The sequence below is a fragment of the Bos indicus genome, chromosome 15 (genome assembly GCF_029378745.1).
Source record: "Bos indicus isolate NIAB-ARS_2022 breed Sahiwal x Tharparkar chromosome 15, NIAB-ARS_B.indTharparkar_mat_pri_1.0, whole genome shotgun sequence".
Lineage (NCBI taxonomy): Eukaryota > Metazoa > Chordata > Mammalia > Artiodactyla > Bovidae > Bos > Bos indicus.
In genome coordinates this window covers 6634110-6657767 of record NC_091774.1, presented here as the reverse complement: position 1 = coordinate 6657767, position 23658 = coordinate 6634110, and the positions used below count along the sequence as shown (strand labels likewise).

Below are 23658 nucleotides of genomic sequence, written 5' to 3'. Positions count from 1 at the left end.
GAGGAGCCTGGTGGGCTGCAGTCTGTGGTGTCACACAGAGTGGACATGACTGAGCGGCTAACACTTTCACTTTCCTTCCTACGCTCAAACAGTCATGCAATTATTTTCTAAGTGTACAACATTTCCTCATCTCTAAAATAGGGAAAACAATACTTAACTCATCTGGTTATCACACAGAATTCAATAACAAGGGTGAAGAACCGCAAGATGCTTGGCAGCCAGAGGCTACCATTGTTACAACCACCACCCTCACCCTCAATTCACAACAGGGAACGCATGACATAAAGACAGCCTGGACCGTCGTCCAGCCCAGATCCCGTCCCTTCCCCACATCTTTCCTCACATCGTGTCCTCCAATGACAAATCTGTTCTTCCTTACTCCATTTGTGAATGCCACGTCCACATAGGCATGTTCAAATGCTATTTCCTTCAAGGTTTTCCTAACTGAAAGTAATCTCTCCCTCCTTCGAGTGTGTTTTTCTACTAAGCACATTTTTGATTATAGCTATTTTGGTTCTTATTACTTTTGGAAGTAAATTCCAAGTATCATAAAGACAGTGTCTATATCCAGTTGGTCTCTACAACTCCCAGAGTCTGGCACACTGCCTAACACATATTAGGTTCAAAAGGAACCTTTGATGAGTAGATGTAAGAAAAGAATATCAGAGGCTTATATAGCAGAATTATCACTGAACTCTGACAGAAAGGTCAGCTAGGTTTTTATAGCTTTGAGTCTAAGTAACCATGTGGTTATTTAGTCACAAAATCTTGTCTCTTTGCGACCCCATGGACTGTAGCCTGGCAGGCTCCTCTGTTCATGGGATTCTCCAGGCAAAAGTACTGGAGTGGGTTGTCATTTCCTTCTCCAGGGTATCTTCCCGACCCAGGAATCAAACCAGGGGATCTTCCTGACCCAGGGATCGAACCCGCATCTCTTGCTTGGCAGGTAGATTCTTTACCACTGAGCCATCTGGAAAGCCCCTAAGTAACTACAGCATTCTATTAGAACTCTGACTTCTCACTCTTGAACATCTGGATCATTCTTAACAATAATAATAATCCATATATATATAGCATTTATGATGTGCCAAGCACTGTTCTAAATCCTTTACGTGTATCAACTCACTTAACCCTCACAACAACCTTAGAAAGAAGTGCTAGGAGAAAACTGAGGCACAAAAATTTCAATTCTTTTCCTTCTAACTGTGTAAAAAAAAGGAAGACTAATGAAAACTCAGATTGGTAAAAACAGGAGCCAATAATTTTAAAAAGCTAAAACGGGTAAGGAGAATTTAAGTGTTGAAAGCTCCTCATAGTTTACCTCAGTAATCTCCATAAAACTTCTGTCGGTTAGAATTAGTTCTATGCTTTATTTTCCACTCTTTTCCTATTCATATTTCAGTGATATTAGTATTTATGTTTTCCTTAAGGTAAACGAAGTTTCTACCTCTTAATCTACTATCATAATCAATTTCCACTGATCTACTGAGACACTTTTACTTATTTCTAACTAAACAGTGTCAATATCAAGTAAACTGTCTCCCTATCTCTAGGCAATGAACTTCCAGAGGGACTTAACTTTGCCTGAGGTCAACTGTCTTGCAGCTAACTAGTGGGATGGACAGAGCATATATGAGATTTTATGAGATTTTAAAAAACAAAAATTGCATTTAACCAAAATCCTGTCTTGAGTAGAAAATAATGCAAGGTCAGTTTCTTTTAATACTCTAATATCCCTACATACAGAGATTGCTATGTAAGTTTTAGCTATCTCAAGGAAGTTATAAAATTTGTCTTTGACTTCATTAATAATGGAAAACCCCAGGAAAGTTTACACCCAAGGTATGTGAGGATTTTGGTACGCCTTTTGTTATGCCTTTTGTTGTTATTGTTTAACACTGAAAGCAAAATTACTTACTAGAGTATGATGATAAAGACTGAATGAGCATGTGGCCTAGTGTTTACAAAGGCTGTTTTATTCCCTACTTATTGATTAAAATATGACTAATACATTTACGATTAGAAAACTTCTATTTTGTTTGGCAATATCCTAATTACTATAAATAGCAAATAACTGATGTATATGCCTAGTCACAAAGCTATTTATTAACTGAATAGCCAGCTGTGGATAAACAGCTTTGTGTCTGGGCATATACAACCAGTTATGTGCTAGTCTAGATAAGTTGGGATGTCACCAAGCCGAACGAAGTCTTCTAATTGTGAATGTGTTACTGTCTACTGTGGAATGCTTTAACTTGCAGAATTAAGCTGCAAGGTTTTGGTCTTTAGCAGGTTCTCTTTTCACAACCTTCAGTCTGTGGTTGGAATTTACTACATGTCTCTTATCCACACCCTGTATCAAGCTAGAGTGCTGACCAACACTATTATTCACAGCTGGCTTAATGTCCTAAGCAGTACCTGCCTCTCTGTCCCTGTAAAGGTCTTGGTGTGCACTGGGAGGAAGGCGGCTCAGTCTTTCTCTGCAACCGGTTTCCTTAGGGCTACTCACCCTCCCTCTTCCTCTTGGCACAGTGGGGATCCCCACCCTTTTCCTCATGGACTGGAGGGCCCACTTGTGCTCAGAGACCTTGAACAGTCCCCTGTGTGCACGCTCACTCACCCTGGGTGAGACCATCTACCTCTGGGACAGGCCCACATAAACCAACCATACCTGGTCACCTTGGGGCGCTTGCCGAGTTCGTGGCCGTGGGGCAGCACTGAGCAGCGGCCACTGCTCTTCAAGGCTAATGGCACAATGTTACCCCAACATATTTCAATTAGTTCTTGTTCCGTGGGCTTTTTGATTGTTTTGAGTTTCACAAAAGCTGCCCCAGGTCCCTTAGTACCTGACCAACTAGGGGACAAGAACTATGAGTGACAAGGAGAAAGGTAGAAGTGGCAGAACAAGAATAGGGTGGGTGTAAGTTCTAAGGAAATAGACTTTAAAAAAACAATTCTTCATTTTTCCTTTCGGCTTCCCTGGGTCTTTGCTGTGTTGCATGGGCTTTCTCTGGTTGCAGCGAGGGGAGCCACTCTCCAGCTGCAGTGCATAGACTTCTCACCGTAGTGGCTTCTCTTACTGTGGAGCACAGGCTCCAGAGTTTAGGCTCAGCAGCTGTGGAGCATGAGCTTAGTTGGCCCACGGCATGTGGAGCTTCCTGGACCAGGGATTGAACCTGTGTCCCCTGCAGTGGCAGGCAGATTCTTAACCACTGGACCACCAGGGAAATCCTAGGAAATAGACTTTAAATGTAAACAATCTATCAGTTCATTCAGGAAGACAAAGAATATTCTCTCTACATGGAGATGTAGAAAAGAAGAATACACATATACCTTCTGAGAATTATCATGATAACTTTCTGGCAACACATACTTCAAGTATAAGAACTTTCTGGAAAAAAAAATTGAAGCAAACAAGAAAAGTGATTCTAGATTATTTTTACTCCATATCAGAAATTACTGGTCATCTGGACAATTTATAAAGCTAAATGAAAAAGATATTCTGAAATTCAAGGGAAATGATCCCTCTCCAATTCAAAGTGGCATAATATTTTCACCACAGTTCACGTATGAATACAAAGCTGACAAGAGCTGTTTCTGAAGAAAAAGATAGTAACTATCTGGCTCTTACTCTAGTCGGGCAGAATCACTACTACTGACCGTGGCTACGCAGCTGGCGTAGTGAACATTCACTGTTTTTCCCTTGTCTAGCTCCTGGTCCTCACTTTTTATAATAGCTTCCACTCTTCCTTTAAAGACCCCTCAGTCCTACCCTCCATGCAGTTTGGAGGGACTGTCAATGGGTAGGCGATGACTCAAATTTGGTCAATCAGATCTTCCCACAAATTTGAAACTCAAGCAGCGTACAATAGAATGGAAAAGAGCTGAAAGTCATTTTGACCACTCCTTAAAAGATTCTTTCTGTCCACTCCTGCCTTTAAAATACCTAGTGCTAGGTCTAGCTGTTCACTGTTTTCTCTTTGATTCTGTGAATGACCCCATCTGTGTCCAACAATTTCTTGTTTGCCTAAGTGCTTAGCTGGAGTTGGTTTTTGTTGCTTGCAACCAAATACATGTAACAGGAAATATGAAATATGAAAATTAAATCTGTGGTGTTTACTTTCTTCTTCCTGTTCCTTCGCTTCATAGACAGGCTTATAGTTTCTCATCAGGTTATTTTCTTTTTTCCTTTCCAACAGAATGTACTTTTCAACTTGTGCCAGCAGGAAAATTACCCAAGCTATTTATTGAAACGAAAGTTCTGGTGTGTAAAGTAGAAGCTTCTAAAATTAGACTTTTCTTTTTGAAATAGACTTTCACACCCCTCTATGAACTTCTGACTAAGCTAACGAATATGAATTCCTGTGTGCTGCAATGTTACAATACTTACACTGAGTCAACTAGACTCTAAGTTTTGATTCTAAAGTAAATTGTTAAAATCATAGCATTCTACTAAGCAGAAGTTTTACGTCTTATATATAGCAACTTTCACTGGTAAACTAGTGTGGATCCCAGATGTAGCCAGACTCACTGAACTTACAGAGACTTAGCATCATTTAAAGCACTTAGTCTAAAAAGTTTATCCTGGGTCAGCATGATCTAGAGTCTAGTTATAAACAAAATCATCCTCAGAAAACTTAACACAGAGAGATTAACCTCTTCACAGAGACAGCCACACATACATTTGTTATCATGTCGTCTCATCAAGACAATTATGCTGTGGTAAGCATGTAATAGCCTTGGTGTGTCACAGTTTCTGCAGATTGCTGAATCTTAAGGCTACTTTGTGAAACACAAACTCTGTGACTAGAAAGGATGAAGTCATGGCAAAACTTGGATTATACAACTCACAAGAAAACTAAATAGCTAAACTCAACTGGAAAAAGTCAGAAACTCAATACTTTCTCCTCTCTGGTTAAGTTTGGATGTTTACTTTAGGACTGTATGGTACTTCTTGGTTTATAATTTTCACATAACTAACCATTATCCATAGTTCCCAGCACAAACAGGTTAAATAACCAAAAGAAAAAAAAAAATCATACAACTGAGGGAATGACAGGTTGCTCAGTTGGTTAGAATGTGGTACTAATAACAAGAAAAAGTGCTCAAAGGTTACTTCTAGTTCTAAGGTTTGATAATTTAAAACAATAAAATGCAGTAATGTAACTATTAATACTAGATGACAATTTCTAAGACTTACCCTGTAAAGACCCCCCAAACCTGGCTCATGTAGGAAGTTAAAACTGCCTAATTCTCACACTGTCACCCCTAACTCTCAACCTTCTCAAAGACAATGAAACATACAAAGTGGGGTTCTCCTCACCCCCCACTTCTCTGTCTGTGCTCTTCCCTCTGTCTTTCGTCACGAGGCTCTCCATCTTTGGACACTCTTTTGGACACTCACATCTTTGGACAGAGATCCAGCCTGCTGGGATCTCTCAGCCATTCTCATTTTTAACTCCTCTCCTGTAGTAACTGCCTGGACACGTGGTGGCCAGCTGTTGGGTTTGCCTGGGCCAGTACAACATCTGAGCTCAAACTCGAATACCCAGCCACCAGTCCCCACTTCCTCTCACCTGCCACAGTCAGCCTATCAGCACAATCTGTCTTCATGTCCACCAGTAGCATCCTGGCCCACCATCCATTTGAACTAATCTGTTTAAAACCCTGCAATGTCTTCCCACCACATTACTGTCAAACCCATACTCCCTAAGGGACTTGGGCAACCCCTCCCATCCCCCAACATGAGTAAACCCAACACCTCCTCCCTGCATCACCGCTATGACCTCTTGCATCACACAAAGCACAGATGGTCCCCTCCTGCAGGAGGTCACCAGGGCTGAATGACCTGACTACCCCCGACTCGTCAGAAAGACTGAGCACAGTGTGGCCCTGCTGAGCCTGGCGAGCTCTGCTCTGTCCTCATGGATCTGAAGGCCCCTGTCCACCCCCTTTCCCCACACCCCTCACTGATCAGGGCCTGGCTGGAGGGGCTTCATGGGAACAAGAGCAAAGACAGGAGTTGCCCAGGAACACAGTGACAGAATTATGGCAACGGTCCTACCATCATGTAAGCCTGTTCTTCCCAATTGTAAAGTGAAAAGCCCTGCATCCCATTAGAGAAGTATGTAGAGAGCAGACGGTGATTTACTGTGATCAAAGGACTCCCAACCAACCTTGAAGGTAAGGCTGGGGTAGCAAGCACAGAAACTAGACTCCTCCCAGAGCATTCACTCGTCCTTTGCTTCAACAAAAATGTGTCAGGCCTGAGCTGGACACTGGCAATGTGGTGCTGAGGAAGATGACTTTTCAGCTGAGAAGGCAGTCTTCACTAAAGCCTAACACAGACAGATATGGTCCTCGGGAGGCCTGTAAGCACAGGTCAAGGACTACTCCCCCGAGGAGGAGGTGAGGCCAGAGCAGAGCCCTGAGGGCAGAATGGGTGTTCAGCAGGCAGAAGCGGAGATGGGAATGGAGAGTGCCTGAGGGAGTGAGAGCAGCATATGCCAAGGTTCTGGGGCAGAGAGCACAGCTGGGGATCAAAAAGGCCCATTCTCACAGGCACAGAGGACAAACCGGCTGTGACAGGGAAGAGGGGCAGAGGAATGAGAGAAATGGGTGACTAAGAGGCACAGACTTCTCGTCATAAAGTAAGTCATGAAGAGATAATGTACAGCACAGCAAATATGATCAATAATATTGTAAATGCTTTGTATAGTGACAGATGATAACTAGACTTACTGTGGTGAACATTTCTTAATGTAGAAGAATACCAAATTACTATGCTAAACACCTGCTGAAGCTAACATAACATTTTAAATTAATTATATTTCAATGAAAAAAAAAGGACCATCATGGCTGGAGAGCAAAGAGGAACATATTTATTTAGTTTTTAATTTGTGCCAGGTACTGTTTTAAAGTCAGGTGCTTTACTTGTAATTTACCCCATTAGAAGATCTGTATTATTTTATCAGTTCTATTTTTACAAAAGGAACCAAAGCACAGAGAGGTTAAGTACCTAATCCAAGTTCACTTAACAGCAAAACAATTACTTTTCTCTTTGTATCTTCCCCCAAATACAACAGGGCACACACACTGGGGTGAAAAACACTAAAACTGGCAAATCAAATTCACTGTAGAGTGAAAAAAGTAGTCAAACCAAAACTTACTGAGCAATAAGTAAGTTATTATCGTAACAGGTAATAGGCTAAAAGTGTCACTTCTCAACTAGTTGTTCTCCTGTTGTAACTTGAAACCATAATAAAATGTTTTGTGGAAGAGTGTTAGTTTCCGTTTAAGAAACTGTGCCTATATATCAACTCTGAGTCTAAAAAAAATTAAATGTGCTTGGTGGGAGTAATTGGAATAATTAAAAAATACTTTGCTGTAGTTTCCAAAGTCTCCACAAGAATTATTTTTATAATCAGAAAAAATTTAATAATTTAAAAATGGGCAAAATAATTAAATATTTTGAAATGGGTGGTTGGGGTTAGCGGATATAAGCTTTTATATATAGAATGGATAAACAACAAGGTCCTACTGTGTAGCACAGAGAACTATATTCAGTATGCTACAATAAGCCATAATAGAAAAGAACATGTAAAAGAAGAATTTATATGTATGTATGCAAAGCTGAATCAGGGCTTCCCTGATGGCTCAGTGGTGAAGACTCTGCCTGCCAATGCAGGAGACACAGGTTCAGTCTCTGAGTCAGGAAGATCCCCTGGAGAAGGACATGACAACCCATTCCAGTATTCTTGCCTGGAAAATCCCATGGGCAGAGAAGCCTGGTGGGCTACAGTCCATGGGCTTGCAAAAGAGTTGAACACAACTTAGCAACTAAACAATACAATTGAATCACTATGCTGTACAGCAGTAATTAACACAACACTGTAAATCAACTATACTTCAAACTAAAAAAAACAGGTATTTTTCCAAGGAAGATATGCAAATGACTAATAAACACATGAAGGATGCTCAACATCATTAGTCAACAAAGACATGCAAATCAAAACCACAATGAGATACTATTTCATACCTACTAGGATGACTAGAATCAAAAAGTTTAAAAGTGCTGGAAAGGATGTAGAGAAATCAAAATCCTGACAGTGCACACTACTAGTGGGAATGTGAAATGGGACAGCCTTTTAGGAAAACAGCCTGGCAGTTCATCAAGCACAGTGTTGCCATATGACCCATCAATTTTGCACACTTGTTTATAGCAATACTATTCATAACAGTCAAAAGGCTGAAGCAGCCTAAATGTCCACCAAGGGGTGAATATATAAGCATTATATGGTATCTCTGTACAATGGAACATTACTCAGCCATAAAAGGGAATGAAGTACTGACAACTTGCTACAACTCACATTATCTTGAAAACATAAGTGAAAGAAGTCAATCATAAAAGACCACATACTAAAATGATTCCATTCATATGGAAGTCCAGAATAAGGAAATCTAGAAATAGAAACTAGATAAATGATTGCTTAGGGACTGAGCGGTCAGGGTGAGATGGGTGTAAGGGGGGTGATTGCTAAAGGGCACAGAATTTCTTTTTGAGGCAATGAAAATATTCCAAAATTAACTGGTGATGGTTGCACATACCTGAATATACTAAGAACCACTGAATTATACACCTGAAATGAGTGACTTATATCTCAGTAAAGCTGTTTTTTTTAAAAAAGAACCAAGCCCCTTCAAAACCAATATGAAAATATTCTAAACTTATTTAAAGCACTGTAACTCCAAACAAGGAGACTTCATTAATCACATATTAGATTGGCAAATATTAAAATATTTGCTATTACCCAGTGCTGTTGAGGCTGTGGAAAACAAGCACCTTTTACTGCCTGTGGGAGTAAACTAGTGTAATCTCCTTGCAAGAAAATTTAGCAAAACATCAATTAAAATACATGCACAATCTGACTCAGCAGTTCCACCACTTGGAAAGAGCATTACAGGGGCCCTAGCAGAGGGAAGCCAGCACAGAACAGGAGGGATGCTCACTGCAGCACTGCTTAAATGAGCAGAGACTGAAAATAACCTACACATCCCTCAGTGGGGACCTGGGAGAATCAGCTGTGCTGCATCTGTACCGTGGAATACCATGTAGCCACCAGGAAGGATGAGCTGAGCAGGGAAAGGTGTGCTTCACACCTTTATGTGCTTATCCATTCATGTTCGTAAAAAACACATATGCTATATATGGATTAGGCTTAAACTGTCTTGCATGGAGAATTCCATGAACAGAGGATCCCTGTGAGCTACGGACCGTGGGATCGCAAAGAGTCAGACACAACTGAGCAACTAACACTTTCACTTTTAAAGTGTCTTTTGGAAGAATACATGCAAAACTGGTAATAATTTCTTGCTTTATATACAAATGGTTGGTCATTCAAGTGAGACATGAAATATAGATCTCTGGATGGAAATAATGAGTCTGGCTTTTGACCATTAAAGGACATCTGAGAAAAGGAGTCAGTGGGACTCAACAGAGAAAGGAAGGCAGGTATTATGTATTTCATATTTTCAAATACTCTCTGAACTTTCAAATTATGTACATACATTACTCATATTTTATAATAAGTTGTAAACAAAATTAAAATATTAAGGAGAAAAAGAAGATACTGACAAACAAAAAGATGAATGCCTGATACCAAAGTGAAAGTGAAAGTGAAGTCGCTCAGTCATGTCCTGACTCTTTGCGACCCCATGGACTGTAGCCTACCAGGCTCCTCCATCCATGAAATTTTCCAGGCAAGAGTACTGGAGTGGGTTGCCATTTCCTTCTCCAGGGGATCTTCCCAACCCAGGGATCAAACCCGGGTGTCCCGCATTGCAGGCAGACGCTTTACCTGATACCAACTACTGCTTAATTCTATAATCAGTACATCAAAGTCTTTTTTTTTTTTTTTAATACTATGCATCTGGGAAAGTTATTCTTGAGCAATCTCTATGTATTACTGTACATGACTGAATAGATAAGTCAATAGTATTTGTCTGAAAGATGACATGAGAGTCCAGAGCAAGCTAAAAAAATGAGTGTCGTGTATTCAATGACATGTAAGTTCATTCTCCTATTCAAACTAGAATTCAGATTCAGCAAGGACCCACTGGGCACTCACTGTGTCAGACCCTCGTGGGCATACTGAAAGACAATAGGAACAGAGGGTCTGGTATCTGGCTTTCTGCCCTAGGTTTACTTTTGGGGGGAGAGGACACCTATGCTTATCTTCTACACCATCTGTGAAAAGGAACAAAAGTATTAAAAACTGCTCCTTTATTTTTCTCATTTCTGTTGCTGTTTCGCATTTCTCAGGATTTCTGGGATTTCTGCATTGAATTCTCAGTGCATGTGCATCCTGCACCGTTTCTTTCTCCTAACCTCCATTTATCACGACCTCATGGCCCCCACAAACCCAAGCTAACATCCACAATTTCCTGGGTTTTCCCAGAACTCATACAGCGGGCTGGTTACCCAGCCCCATACCTCTAACCCTTAAAATGACTTAACTGTTAAACATCTGCTGTTCCCTTTTAAAGCTCACATCACAATCAAGTACAAGCAACAGTTCTTGATCTGAACTGGAAGCTTTTCATCTGGCTCCTAATTATAACTTCGGGATAGCAGCACACTTCAGGAAAGAAAGCACCAGAACAGTTCCAATTTATTACTATACCTGCTGTCTTGAAAGTACAGAGAATATGAAGGTGCACTGTGGTTTAGAATCACCGTAACATTTTATGCCTAAAGAACTAACACCTACCTCGACTCGAACGACAACAAAAAAGACCCAGAAAAGTTAATGAACATTTCTGGCCTCTTCTTCTGAAGTGTGCTCTACTATGTTTTTGATGTTTCAAAATACAACTCTTTCATATTAAACATTGTATTCCCACTTCATAATTCCTGTACGTAATAAGTGCACACCCATGGCTGCATGCCGGCCACATGACACAGAGGTTCACTCCTTTTTCACACCTGCACGAATTATTCCTTCTGCCTGCAATGCTCTTCCTTCTGTTATGTGCAGGGCCAGCTCCTTCCTGTCAGTCAGGGCTCAGCTCAGATGACCCCACCTCAGAGAGGTCCTCCCAGACCACCCGGTCTGAAGCAGCCCTTCCTCAGTCATTCTCCACCACACACACATAATATCCTGTTTGTTTCTAAAAATCACGATCTGAAATCACCTTCAGTTGATTATCTCATAGTTTGTATCTCCCCACCCCTCGTAGCTCAGTCAGTAAAGAATCTTCCTGCAATGCAGGAGACCCAGGTTTGATCCCTGGGTTTGGAAGATCCCCTGGAGAAGGGAATGACTACCCACTCCAGTATTCTTGCCTGGAGAAGCCCCATGGACAGAGGAGCACGGCAGGCTATAGTCCATGGGGTTGCAAGAGTCAGACATGACTTAGTGACTCAGCCTGAAACTGAACATAATGATTTCCCACTCTACATTCCTTGAAATCTACATTCCTACAAAATCTAATGATGTTAAAAATTATCAGCAATTTTCAAATGCAATCTCATAAACATGAGTTGAACAAAACAAAGTCTTTGAGGAGTTGAAGCACTTCCTTAAGTACACAGTAACCTTCGGAGTACTCAGAGAAACTATTTCCTATGTCAACTCTCTGGTTAGAAATAACAATATCTATATCTACATCTCTGTCCATCTAACACCATCTGCATCTGAGGTAACCTGTCAGGTCATCTGGTTCCTGTCTTATAGCAGCTTACAACCTAACTGGAAGTTTCCATCTAATGTTTCTTTCATACATAAACCATTTTACCTAAAGGAAATAAAGGAAGGTACTGAGGAATATGAGATTATGTACCTGATGAATTCTTTCCACATCAGTAAGGCTTCTAGTGTTTTCATTGGGGGTAAAAGTTTGAATAATTATTTGAGTAAGCTGTTCCCAAATTTCCACTACCCTCTTCTGCAGAAATCTAACACTCAAACCAGGTGCATCTGTTCAAAACTGCTATGGTCCTGTCGGATCTGTCGATAAAGCCAACCCTACTAGAGTAGCCCAAGCAACTGTACCAAGGATGTACCAAACAACTGTACCAAGCCAAAGGCAATCATGTATGGCGAGAACATTAAGGGAGGTCAAATGCTTTGAATACAGCTTTGTAAAATTATGCCCAAGAAAAGAGCTTCAGACTGGATGGTGGTACCTTGAACCTGAGAATCCCCTTTTAGGGGAAGCATTAATCCTAGCTGATCAAGAAAAATGCTCCTGTATCCTGACTGATACTGAACTGTTGTTCTGATATCTACTGTCCATTCTAGACTATGTTACATTTCCTTGCCCAAAACCTGTTATGAAAAACAATCTGGGCCTGTGCCTTTCTTGCACAGGAAGGATAAATCTGTCCATCCACAGACTCTAAACAATATGCTCTCAGACTATACATGAAATGGGGGAAATTATTTTCTAAGTAGATGAAGCATCAAACAAGTCCCTGTAGAAAAGAATGTCAAAAGTATGTCTGTCTTCAAATAATTATTAGAACATACTAAAAAATAAAACCATCACATGTAACTCTGTGGTACAGTTAAAAAGTAACCTTAATTCCTGTTTCTTTGACCTCAAGTGTCTATCTTACTCTACAGACAAAAAAATCCAGCTAGAATAACAGATAAGATTGGAGCACGGACCAGTCAAGTCTGAAAAACATACACAGTGGTTCTTTGTAAATCAGCAACTACAAAATATGTACTTGGTTCCATATAGTGTTAGGTGCCAAGATGAATAAATCATAGAAAGCACTCACAGAACTCAGATGGAGACCAAAAACAAACAAACAAAATCGAGAACAATTGGATTTGCTGAATTCAATATGGTGAGTCCAATGTAACAGTGATACAGATACATGTTTTAAGTGGTACTGCTGGCAGTCTCCTCTTTTGCCAACAGTACATTCCTAGAGAACACATCATACAGGATTTCTCAAAGGTACTGTTTTCCTTTTGGGACTGGTGCCAAATAAACTGCACTAAATTGCACCCAATAAATTGGTAAACAGTATGTTCAAATGACAATTTTTCTACAATTAGAAATGTTACTAACAAAACAAAATACTAAGCATTAAAGTGAAAGTGAAGTCGCTCAGTCGTGTCTGACTCTTTGCGACCCCATGGACTGTAGCCTACCAGGCTCCTCTGTCCATGGGATTTTCCAGGCAATAGTGCTGGAGTGAACTGCCATTTCTTTCTCCGGGGATCTTCCTGACCCAGGAATGAAACCCGGGTCTCCTGCATTGTAGACAGACGCTTTACCGTCTGAGCCACCAGGAAGTCTTGGTGGCTTCTCTAATAGCTCAGTTGGTAAAGAATCTGCCTGCAATGCAGGAGACCCTGGTTCGATTCCTGAAGATCTGCAGGAGAAGGGATATAGGCTACCCACTCCAGTGTTAAGCCAATGTGGCTACATACTGACCAGTAACTATTGTTAATTTCCACTAAGCATTATGTCCAATTAAAAAAACAAATCCAACAGGTTGCATAAGGATCTTCAAGCTTCAGAGATATATCAAAGGGATAAAACAGTTATGCAAAAATCTTACACAATAAACAAAACATTTTTATAATAGCTGTATTTATCTGGTCTCTTCAGGAAAAAATTTGAGGCAATGCTTTTTCGCCCTCAAGATAAATACCCTGAGCTAGAAGGAACATTTAAAGTTATCTCATGGACTCTAACGTGTGTGTATGTGTGTGATCAGTCATGTCTGACTCTTTGTGACCCATTGGACTACAGTCTGCTAGGCTCCTCTATCTGTGAAATTTTCCAGGCAAGAATACTGGAGTAAATTGCCATTTCTTAATCCAGGGTATCTTCCCAATCCAGGGATCAAGCCTGAAGCTGTTTTCAAAGTACTGCACTGACCTTTAACGATAATTCAGCAAGAAAAATAACGGTATGATCAGACTTTCATAATTCATGTAAATATAATTTTTAAAAAACAAGTAAATTAAATAGATGTACACAGAATAGCTTTTAGGTAAACTTTTAAAAATTTCCCTAAATCTTCTGGTACCTTAGAACCTTAAAATTTTGTTAAATTCAGCTAAATAATGAGTTAAACTCATTGAATATCTGAATCATTTTCAAATAAGAAAAAACACTGAAAAAGTAAATACTGAACATAGATTTATCCAGTTTTGGCTTTCTTTGACAGAGTTACTAAAGATATTTGGTTTTCTTAGTAAACATGTTTTGTGCCATGCTAAAAGAACTGTACTATGAGAAAGCATGATTCTAGAAATTATGAAGGGTATTCATAAATTGACTAAAGAATGCTTTATTAGAAACCAAGGTTACCAGGGGTTAAGAATTCTAATCCTTTAACATAATTAAAGCTACAAGAAATGGTAAGTGAAAAATCTTCATATATAAGAAAAATAGGATGGTAAAAGAAGGTATAAGAGATGTATTTTTGTTGAAATAAAAGAAAATAACTGTCCTAAAGCAGGCTTATCATTTCAGAAAGGGAAAGAGGAAAAACACAGAATAAAATCTGAAGGGGTATTATGAAAGTTGTAGGATTTTGGAAAGAGAATCTGGGAAAGGAATTTTATGAGTGATCAAGCTGGGTAAGATTGAACGAATTTGTTGTAAGGGTTTGAAAAAAATAAGCTTTAATATCAATAGTGTACTTATGTAAAACTGGAACTTAATTTTCCATCATCTACTAAAAGACCAAAGTTTGCTTGGACTATGATCTGCTTCTGAGAAAATTCTATGAAAGTTTTCTTTCTTACCTTTTAAGTACTCTTGTCTACAAAGCAAAGATTTTGTGTTTTACCAAAATTATTTTTCTGTGCTTCATGTTATCTCAATCAGATCTTTGTTTTTACTTATGAAAACAAAGTCTTTCCAATTTTAAAAGAGCTAAATTTTGCTCAGAACTATGTAACCTTCTTAGGTAATAAAGTATTGATTTATAATAATCTGTGATCATATTTAGTCAGATGTCTGAACGCTTCTGATGTTTTTGACAAACTTCCCCAAGATCAAACTCTAAATAAACTCTTTTTGACCTGAAAGTAACACTGGATATTTCCAGAGGGCTCCTACAACATCTCAAAAGATTTGTTTTCTTTCTTACAAAAAGAGAAATCAAACTAATTAGGTTCATTTGGCACGTTAAACTATATGGGAAGCACTGTTAAATAAGTGATGATAAACCTTCTTAGGTTATAATGCATGGTGAATGTTATTTATATAAATGTTCCAGAAATTTTATAAAATTCTGATATATCCTGGTATGATGTTATCAGTCATAATATAGTTAGTCTCTTAAAATGTATGTCACAGAAATAACCAACTTCAGTAATCTGTTCATAGTGTATTCCTGAGAGACGAAACCTCAGACACCACACTCTGCAGTCTGGAAATTTCATCTCTAGAAAGACTCCTTTCAATCCCACTGAAAAGGCCTCAATCAGGTACTGTTAACCAACCTTATGTCATCAAATTCCAAAAGAAATACTCTTGGATTAACACATCACATGTAAAGAAAGCATCAAACCCAGAGTGGACTTGCACTGGTGACTTGAAAACAAAGACCTCTAAGAAATGAAGCAGACGACATCTGAAGGAGACAGCTGACAGAACCAGGCCAGTATACCTTTTTCTCTCGTTCTTAGGAAGACAATGCCCTTATTGGCATTTCCCAAACTACCGCAAAACGGGGAACTTCTCTGACCATTGGATCTATCATTAGAAACTTCAATCTGTTCATGATACTGGAAATACCTCATTTTTCCCTGTAACCAATTTCTCATCACCAACATCTGCTGGATCATAGAAAAAGTTAAGGGAATTCCAAAAACATCGGCTTCTGTTTCACTGACTATGCTAAAGTCTTTGACTGTGTGGATCACAACAAACTGGAAATTTCTTAAGAGATGGGAATACCAAACCACCTTACCTGCCTCCTGAGAAACCTGTATGCATGTCAAGAAGCAACAGTGAGAACTGGACATGGAACAACAGATTTGTTCAAAATTGGGAAAAGAATATGCCAAGGCTGTATATTGTCACCCTGCCTATTTAACTTCTATGCAGAGTACATCATGCGAAATGCTGAGCTGGATGAAGCACAAGCTGGAATCAAGATTTCCAGAAATATCAATAACCTCAGATATGCAGATGACACCATCCTTATGGCAGAAAGTGAAAAACTAAAGATAAAGAGCCTCCTGGTGAAAGTGGAATAGGAGAGTGAACAAGCTGACTTGAAACCCAACATTCAAAAAACGAAGATCATGGCATCTGGTCCCATCACTTCTTGGCTAACAGATGGGGTGAAAGCAGAAACAGTGATGTTTTATTTTCTTGGGCTCCAAAATCACTGAGGATGGTGACTGCAGCCTTGAAATGAAAAAACGCTTGCTCCTTCGAAGAAAAGGTATGACAAACCTAGAAAGCATACTGAAAATCAGAGACATCATTCCACTGACCAAGGTCCACACAGTCAAAGCTATGGTTTTTCCACTTGTCATGGGTGGATGTGACTCGGACCATAAAGAAGGCTGAACACAAAAGAATTGATGCTTTTCAATGTGGTGCCGGAGAAGATTCTTAAGAGTCCCTTGGACAGCAAGGAGATCAAACCAATCAATCCTAAAGAAAATCAACCCTCAATATTCATTAGAAAGACTGATACTGAAGCTACAATACTTTGGCCACCTGATGCAAAGAGCTGACTCAATGGAAAAGACCCTGATGGTGGGAAAGATTGAGGGCAAAAGAAGAAGGGGGCAATAGAGGATGAAGTCATTGGATGCATTAATCACTGATTAATCAGTGATCTGATTAAAGGGACAAGAGTTTGAGCAAACTCCGGGAGACATGAAGGACAGGGAAGCTTGGCATGCTGCAGTCCATGGGGTCACAGACACAGACACAACTTGGTGACTAAACATCAACAGATCACTTACATGTGGAATATAAAATGTGGAGCAAATGCACCTATCTATGAAGTAGAAACAGACTCACAGACATACAGAACAGACATAGGGTTTCCAAGGGGGAGCCTGGGTCCGGGAGGGAAGGACTAGGAGTCTGGGGTTAGTAGATGCAAACTGTTGCATTTAGAACTGAAAACCACAATGGTGCTCAGGGAACTCCATTTACTATTCTGGAATAAACCACAATGGAAAAGAAAACAAAAAGGAATGTATACATGTATATAACTAAACCATTTTGCTGTATGGCAAAAATGGACACAACGTTGTAAAATAACTGTAGCTCAATAAAAAATTAATAAAAAATATCCATGACAATCAATAAATATTTGTTGAATAAAAGTAGAAAAAATGGGCCCAGTGATAGGATTTGTGTACCTTTTTTAAGTTTCTACCTCTGTCACTCTTAATAAAGGCAGTGAGAAGATAAACTAAATATCACTTAGAAGAAACATGCGTTACTATTATGTATAACATCAGTCAGGTTCCTATCTATCCATGTTAATTCAGAAAATCAAGGAAGAAATCCATCTCTCCCAAACTAAAATCATAACAAAAAAGCCTAATCTACTGTTTCAATAAGGAAGCAAGGAGGTGGATTGAAATCTAACTGATGGGTGAAATATAAGAAGAGACTTCAACCAGTCCACCAAAGCAACTTAAGGATGCCATGGCTGACCAGTTTAAAGTGATTTCTTCCACCAGCAAGATCAGCAGATTTATGAATTCTAGTTCACATCCATAGGCAGAGCACACAATGTCACACTGAAAAATGTGCTTGAAAATTCAGTAATAAATTCCAGTATGTTTTTATTAATAGTTTTAGAATTTACTCACAACTTTGCTAGATTGAGAAAGATGGTGAATCCAGTGAACTATCATTTCCTGATGCCTACTAAGGGAAGCCTTTGATGGTAGGCTTTAAGTATTCACAAACACACAAATCATGGTTAAGACAGGCCTGTGTACAGGCTTACATGTACCGGACTAGCTGATATTACTTTATGTATGCTAGGCAGATAGATAATCTGTTTTCTGACCTTTTTAAACTCACCTTCTTTTTGACCACCAGGCTTTTCTTCAGACTGACCATTATTCTGGTTTGGAGATCCTAGAAAAACAAATATTCTGTGAAGAACGGATATCAATATTTAACTAATGATATGCGCAATATGCTTCTTTTTTTTTTAGTGGCCTCTGGTGGGTGAGAGGGTAGATGATTCCACAGGAAATTCTACTTTTGTACTGTTTCTATGAAACATGCCTTGAAACTGTTCATAAATCTAGATCTGCATCACTGGATTTTTTCAGACAGAAGACATACAGTTAATGTAACACTTACCAGGTACTTACTATGTGCCAGCCACTGATAAAATAGATTGGACATGAGGCCATGTGGTTATGAGGAATTTATACTACTGACAACTCTGCTCTTCTGAGGAGAGTGGACCTCATTACTATTAAAGAGTGCCCCAGGTCTGGTACACCAGCATGCCTAACGTCATACAATGGAGAGAAGATGAAGTGCTTTGGGTTTTCACGTAAACTTGGAAGCCTTCTTGATATAATTCTTTGAATTTTTAATTACTAACTTAAAATTTAGAAAAAGTTTGGAGGAATTCGTGCTCCACTTAAGCAACTTTTCAGGGTGCATTATTCACCCTGGATCTTTATATAATGGAAGATTAAACACATATATTACATGGGAGGTAAGCAAGTATGTTATTGTGTACTTTCCCAAAGAAGGCTGCCCCCACACCAAAAACCTCCCAAGTACAAAGAAAGTATGCAAAAACAATTCTGAAGAAGCTATGTTTACTCTGTCTGCCAATTTCTTCCTCTTGCTGGAATCATAATCCATTTATACAAAAAGACTATAGTATGAAGATTAAACCTGAAAGAGATCAAGATCAGCAGACTATGTATTTAGATGTATTTAGCAGCAGGTACCAAATAATTGACAATATTACGAAGGGCTTACTACATGCCACGCCTTGTGGGGAGCATGTAACCTGCATTAGCCCATCTAACCCCCCAAACAATTCTGCGACAGGAACACACCTAGGCAGTGACAGAAGGGAACTACATTTACTATTCTGCAATAAACCACAATGGAAAAGAAGATAAAAAGAATGTATACATGTATATAACTAAGTCATTTTGCTGTACAGCAGAAATGAACACAACATTGCAAATTAACTGTACTTCAATAAAATATTACTAAAAAATCTCCATGACACTGCACAACACTGTGAATGTATTTAATGCCACCTCTACACTGATAAATGACTACATTTTGAATTTTGTTATGTGCATGTTTCAACAATAAAATAACACAAAAAACAAAGAAAAACTCCAAGAAGTCAGAGCTTGTTCCCTTTTGTACTGTGTCCACACATTCAGATCAGATCAGATCAGATCAGTCGCTCAGTCGTGTCCGACTCTTTGTGACCCCATGAATCGCAGCACGCCAGGCCTCCCTGTCCTTCACCAACTCCCGGAGTTCACTGAGACTCACATCCATTGAGTCAGTGATGCCATCCAGCTATCTCATCCTCCGTCGTCCCCTTCTCCTCCTGCCCCCAATCCCTCTCAGCATCCGAGTCTTTTCCAATGAGTCAACTCTTCGCATGAGGTGGCCAAAGTACTGGAGTTTCAGCTTTAGCATCATTCCTTCCAAAGAAATCCCAGGGCTGATCTCCTTCAGGATGGACTGGTTGGATCTCCTTGCAGTCCAAGGGACTCTCAAGACTCTTCTCCAACACCACAGTTCAAAAGCATCAATTCTTTGGCGCTCAGCCTTCTTCACAGTCCAACTCTCACATCCATACATAACCACAGGAAAAACCATAGCCTTGACTAGATGAACCTTTGTTGGCAAAGTAATGTCCCTGCTTTTGAATATGCTACCTAGGTTGGTCACAACTTTCCTTCCATGGAGTAAGCGTCTTTTAATTTCATGGCTGCAGTCACCATCTGCAGTGATTTTGGAGCCCAGAAAAATAAAGTCTGACACTGTTTCCACTGTTTCCCCGTCTATTTCCCATGAAGTGGTGGGACCGGATGCCATGATCTTCGTTTTCTGAATGTTGAGCTTTTAGCCAACTTTTTCTCTCTCCACTTTCACTTTCATCAAGAGGCTTTTTAGTTCCTCTTCACTTTCTGCCATAAGGGTGGTATCATCTGCATATCTGAGGTTATTGATATTTCTCCTGGCAATCTTGATTCCAGCTTGTGTTTCTTCCAGTCCAGCGTTTCTCATGACGTACTCCACACATTAAAGACACTCATAAATACTTGTTGAATAAAAGTAGAAAATATGGGTCCAGTGATAGGATTTGTGTGCCTTTTTTAAGTTTCTACCTCTGTCACTCTTAATAAAGGCAGTGAGAAGATAAACTAAATATCACTTAGAAGAAACATGCGTTGATGGTACTATTATTTATAACATCAGTCTGCTCCTATCTTTACATGTTAGTTGAGAAAATCAACGAAGAAATCCATCTGTCCCAAACAAAATGCACAAGAAAAAAGCCTCATCTATTGTTTTAATAAGGAAGCAATGGCGTGGATTGAAATCTAACTGATGGGTGAAATACAAGCAGGGTCTCCTTAGAGTCCACCAAGGCAACTTAAGGCTGCCATGGCTGACCAGCTTAAAGTGATTTCTTCCACCAGCAAGATCAGCAGATTTATGAATTCTAGTTCATATCCACAGGCAGAGCACACAATGTTACACCGAAAAATGTGCTTGAAAACTCAGTAATACATTCCAGTATGTTTTTATTAATAGTTTTAGAATTAACTCACAACTTTGCTAGACTGAGAAAGATGATGAATCCAGTGAACTATCATTTCCTGATGCCTACTAAGAGAAGCCTTTGATGGTAGGCTTTAAGTATTCACAAACGCACAAATCATGGTCAAGACAGGTCAGTGTACCAGTTTACATGTACTGGACTAGCTGATATTACTTTATGTATCCTAAGCAGAGAATCCGTTTTCTGACCTTTTTAAACTTACCTCCTTGGTGACCATCGGACTTTTCTTTAGACTGATCATTATTCTGGTTTGGAGATCCTATAAAAACAAAGAAATATTCTGTGAAGAACGGATATCAATATTTAACTAACGATATTGGTAATGTGCTTCTTTTTTTTTTTTCCCTTTTGGCCTCTGGTGGGTGAGAGGGTAGGTGATTCCACAGGAAATTCTACTTTTGTACTGTTTCTATGAAACATGCCTTGAAACTGTTCATAAATCTAGATCTGCATCACTGGATTTTTTCAGACATAAGACATACAGTTAATGTAACACTTACCAGGTACTTACTATGTGCCAGCCACTGATAAAATAGATTGGACATGAGGCCATGTGGTTATGAGGAATTTATACTACTGACAACTCTGCTCTTCTGAGGAGAGTGGACCTCATTACTATTAATGAGTGGCCCAGTTCTTGTGCACCAGCATGCCTAACGTCATACAATGGAGAGAAGATGAAGTGCCTTAGGGTTTTCATGTAAACTTGGAAGCCTTCTTGATATAATTCTTTGAATTTTTAACTAGTAACTTAAAATTTGGAAAAAGTTTGGAGGAATTCATGCTCCACTTAAGCAACTTTTCAGGGTGCATTATTCACCCTGGATCTTTATATAATGGAAGATTAAACACATATTATTACATGGGAGGTGAGAAAGTATGTTATTGTGTACTTTCCCAAAGAAGGCCGCCCCCACACCAAAAACCTCCCAAGTACAAAGAAAGTATGCAAAAACAATTCTGAAGAAGCTATGTTTACTCTGTCTGCCAATTTCTTCCTCTTGCTGGAACCATAATCCATTTATACCAAAAGACTATGGTGTGAAGATTAAACCTGAAAGAGATCAAGGTCAGCAGACTATGTATTTAGATGTATTTAGCAGCAGGTACCAAATAATTGACAATATTACGAAGGGCTTACTACATGCCATGCCTGTAGTAATGTACTAATGCATGTAACCTGCATTAGCCCATCTAACCCCTCAAACAATTCTGCGATACAGCTAGGCGGTGACAGAAGGGAACTACATTTACTATTCTGCAATAAACCACAATGGAAAAGAAGATAAAAAGAATGTATACATGTATATAACTAAGTCATTTTGCTGTACAGCAGAAATGAACACAACACTGCAAATTAACTGTACTTCAATAAAAAATTACTAAAAAATCTCCATGACACTGCACAACACTGTGAATGTATTTAATGCCACCTCTACACTGATAAATGACTACATTTTGAATTTTATGTTATGTGCATGTTTCAACAATAAAATAACACAAAAAACAAAGAAAAACTCCAAGAAGTCAGAGCTTGTTCCCTTTTGTACTGTGTCCACACATTAAAGACACTCAATAAATACTTGTTGAATAAAAGTAGAAAATATGGGTCCAGTGATAGGATTTGTGTACCTTTTTTAAGTTTCTACCTCTGTCACTCTTAATAAAGGCAGTGAGAAGATAAACTAAATATCACTTAGAAGAAACATGCATTGATGGTACTATTATTTATAACATCAGTCTGCTCCTATCTTTACATGTTAATTGAGAAAATCAACAAAGAAATCCATCTGTCCCAAACTAAAAGCACAAGAAAAAAGCCTCATCTATTGTTTCAATAAGGAAGCAATGGCGTGGATTGAAATCTAACTGATGGGTGAAATACAAGCAGGGTCTCCTTAGAGTCCACCAAGGCAACTTAAGGTTGCCATGGCTGACCAGCTTAAAGTGATTTCTTCCACCAGCAAGACCAGCAGATTTATAAATTCAGTTCATATCCATAGGCAGAGCACACAATGCCATACCAAAAAATGTGCTAGAAAACTCAGTAATACATTCCAGTATGTTTTTATTAATAGTTTTAGAATTTACTCACAACTTTGCTAGACTGAGAAAGACGGTAAATCCAGTGAACTATCATTTCCTGATGCCTACTAAGGGAAGCCTTTGATGGTAGGCTTTAAGTATTCACAAACGCACAAATCATAGTTAAGATAGGCCTGTGTACAGGCTTACATGTACTGGACTAGCTGATATTACTCTATGTATGCTAGGCAGATAATCCGTTTTCTGACCTTATAAAACTCACCTCCTTGGTTGTTACCATTGGAGTTTCCTCCAGACTGAGGATTATTCTGCTTTGGAGATCCTATAAAAACAAAGAAATATCCTGTGAAGAACGGCCATCAATATTGGACTAACGATACTGGCATTATGCTTCTTTTTTTTTTCTTTCAGCCTCTGGGGGGTGAGAGGGTAGATTATTCCACAGGAAATTCTACTTTTGCACTGCTTCTATGAAACATGCCTTGAAACTGTTCATAAATCTAGATGTGTATCACTCGATTTTTTCAGACGGAAAACATGTAGCTAATGTAACACTTACCAGGTACTTACTATGTGCCAGCCACTGATAAAATAGTTTGGACATGAGGCCTTGTGGTTATGAGGAATTTCTACTGACAACTCTGCTCTTCTGAGGAGAGTGGACCACCCTTACTGTTAACGAGTGCCCAGGTTTGGTACACCAGCACGCCTAACTTCATACAATGGAGAGAAGAAGTGGCTTAGGGTTTTCACGTAAACTTGGAAGCCTTCTTGATATAACTCTTTGGATTTTTAACTAGTAA

The 23658-nt window shown here is 39.2% G+C and overlaps 1 protein-coding gene across 1 annotated transcript in view; it reads right to left on the bottom strand.

Moving 5' to 3' along the window:
• TMEM123 (transmembrane protein 123) overlaps positions 1-23658 on the bottom strand; it is an 81016-nt gene that overhangs the window by 30166 nt on the left and 27192 nt on the right. Inside the window, exons 7-9 of the mRNA XM_070767609.1 lie at positions 23118-23177; positions 21012-21068; positions 18043-18099 (exon numbers count right to left, since the gene is read on the bottom strand). Coding sequence (XP_070623710.1) covers positions 18043-18099; positions 21012-21068; positions 23118-23177 — 174 coding nt within the window. The remainder of the gene's footprint in view (positions 1-18042; positions 18100-21011; positions 21069-23117; positions 23178-23658) is intronic.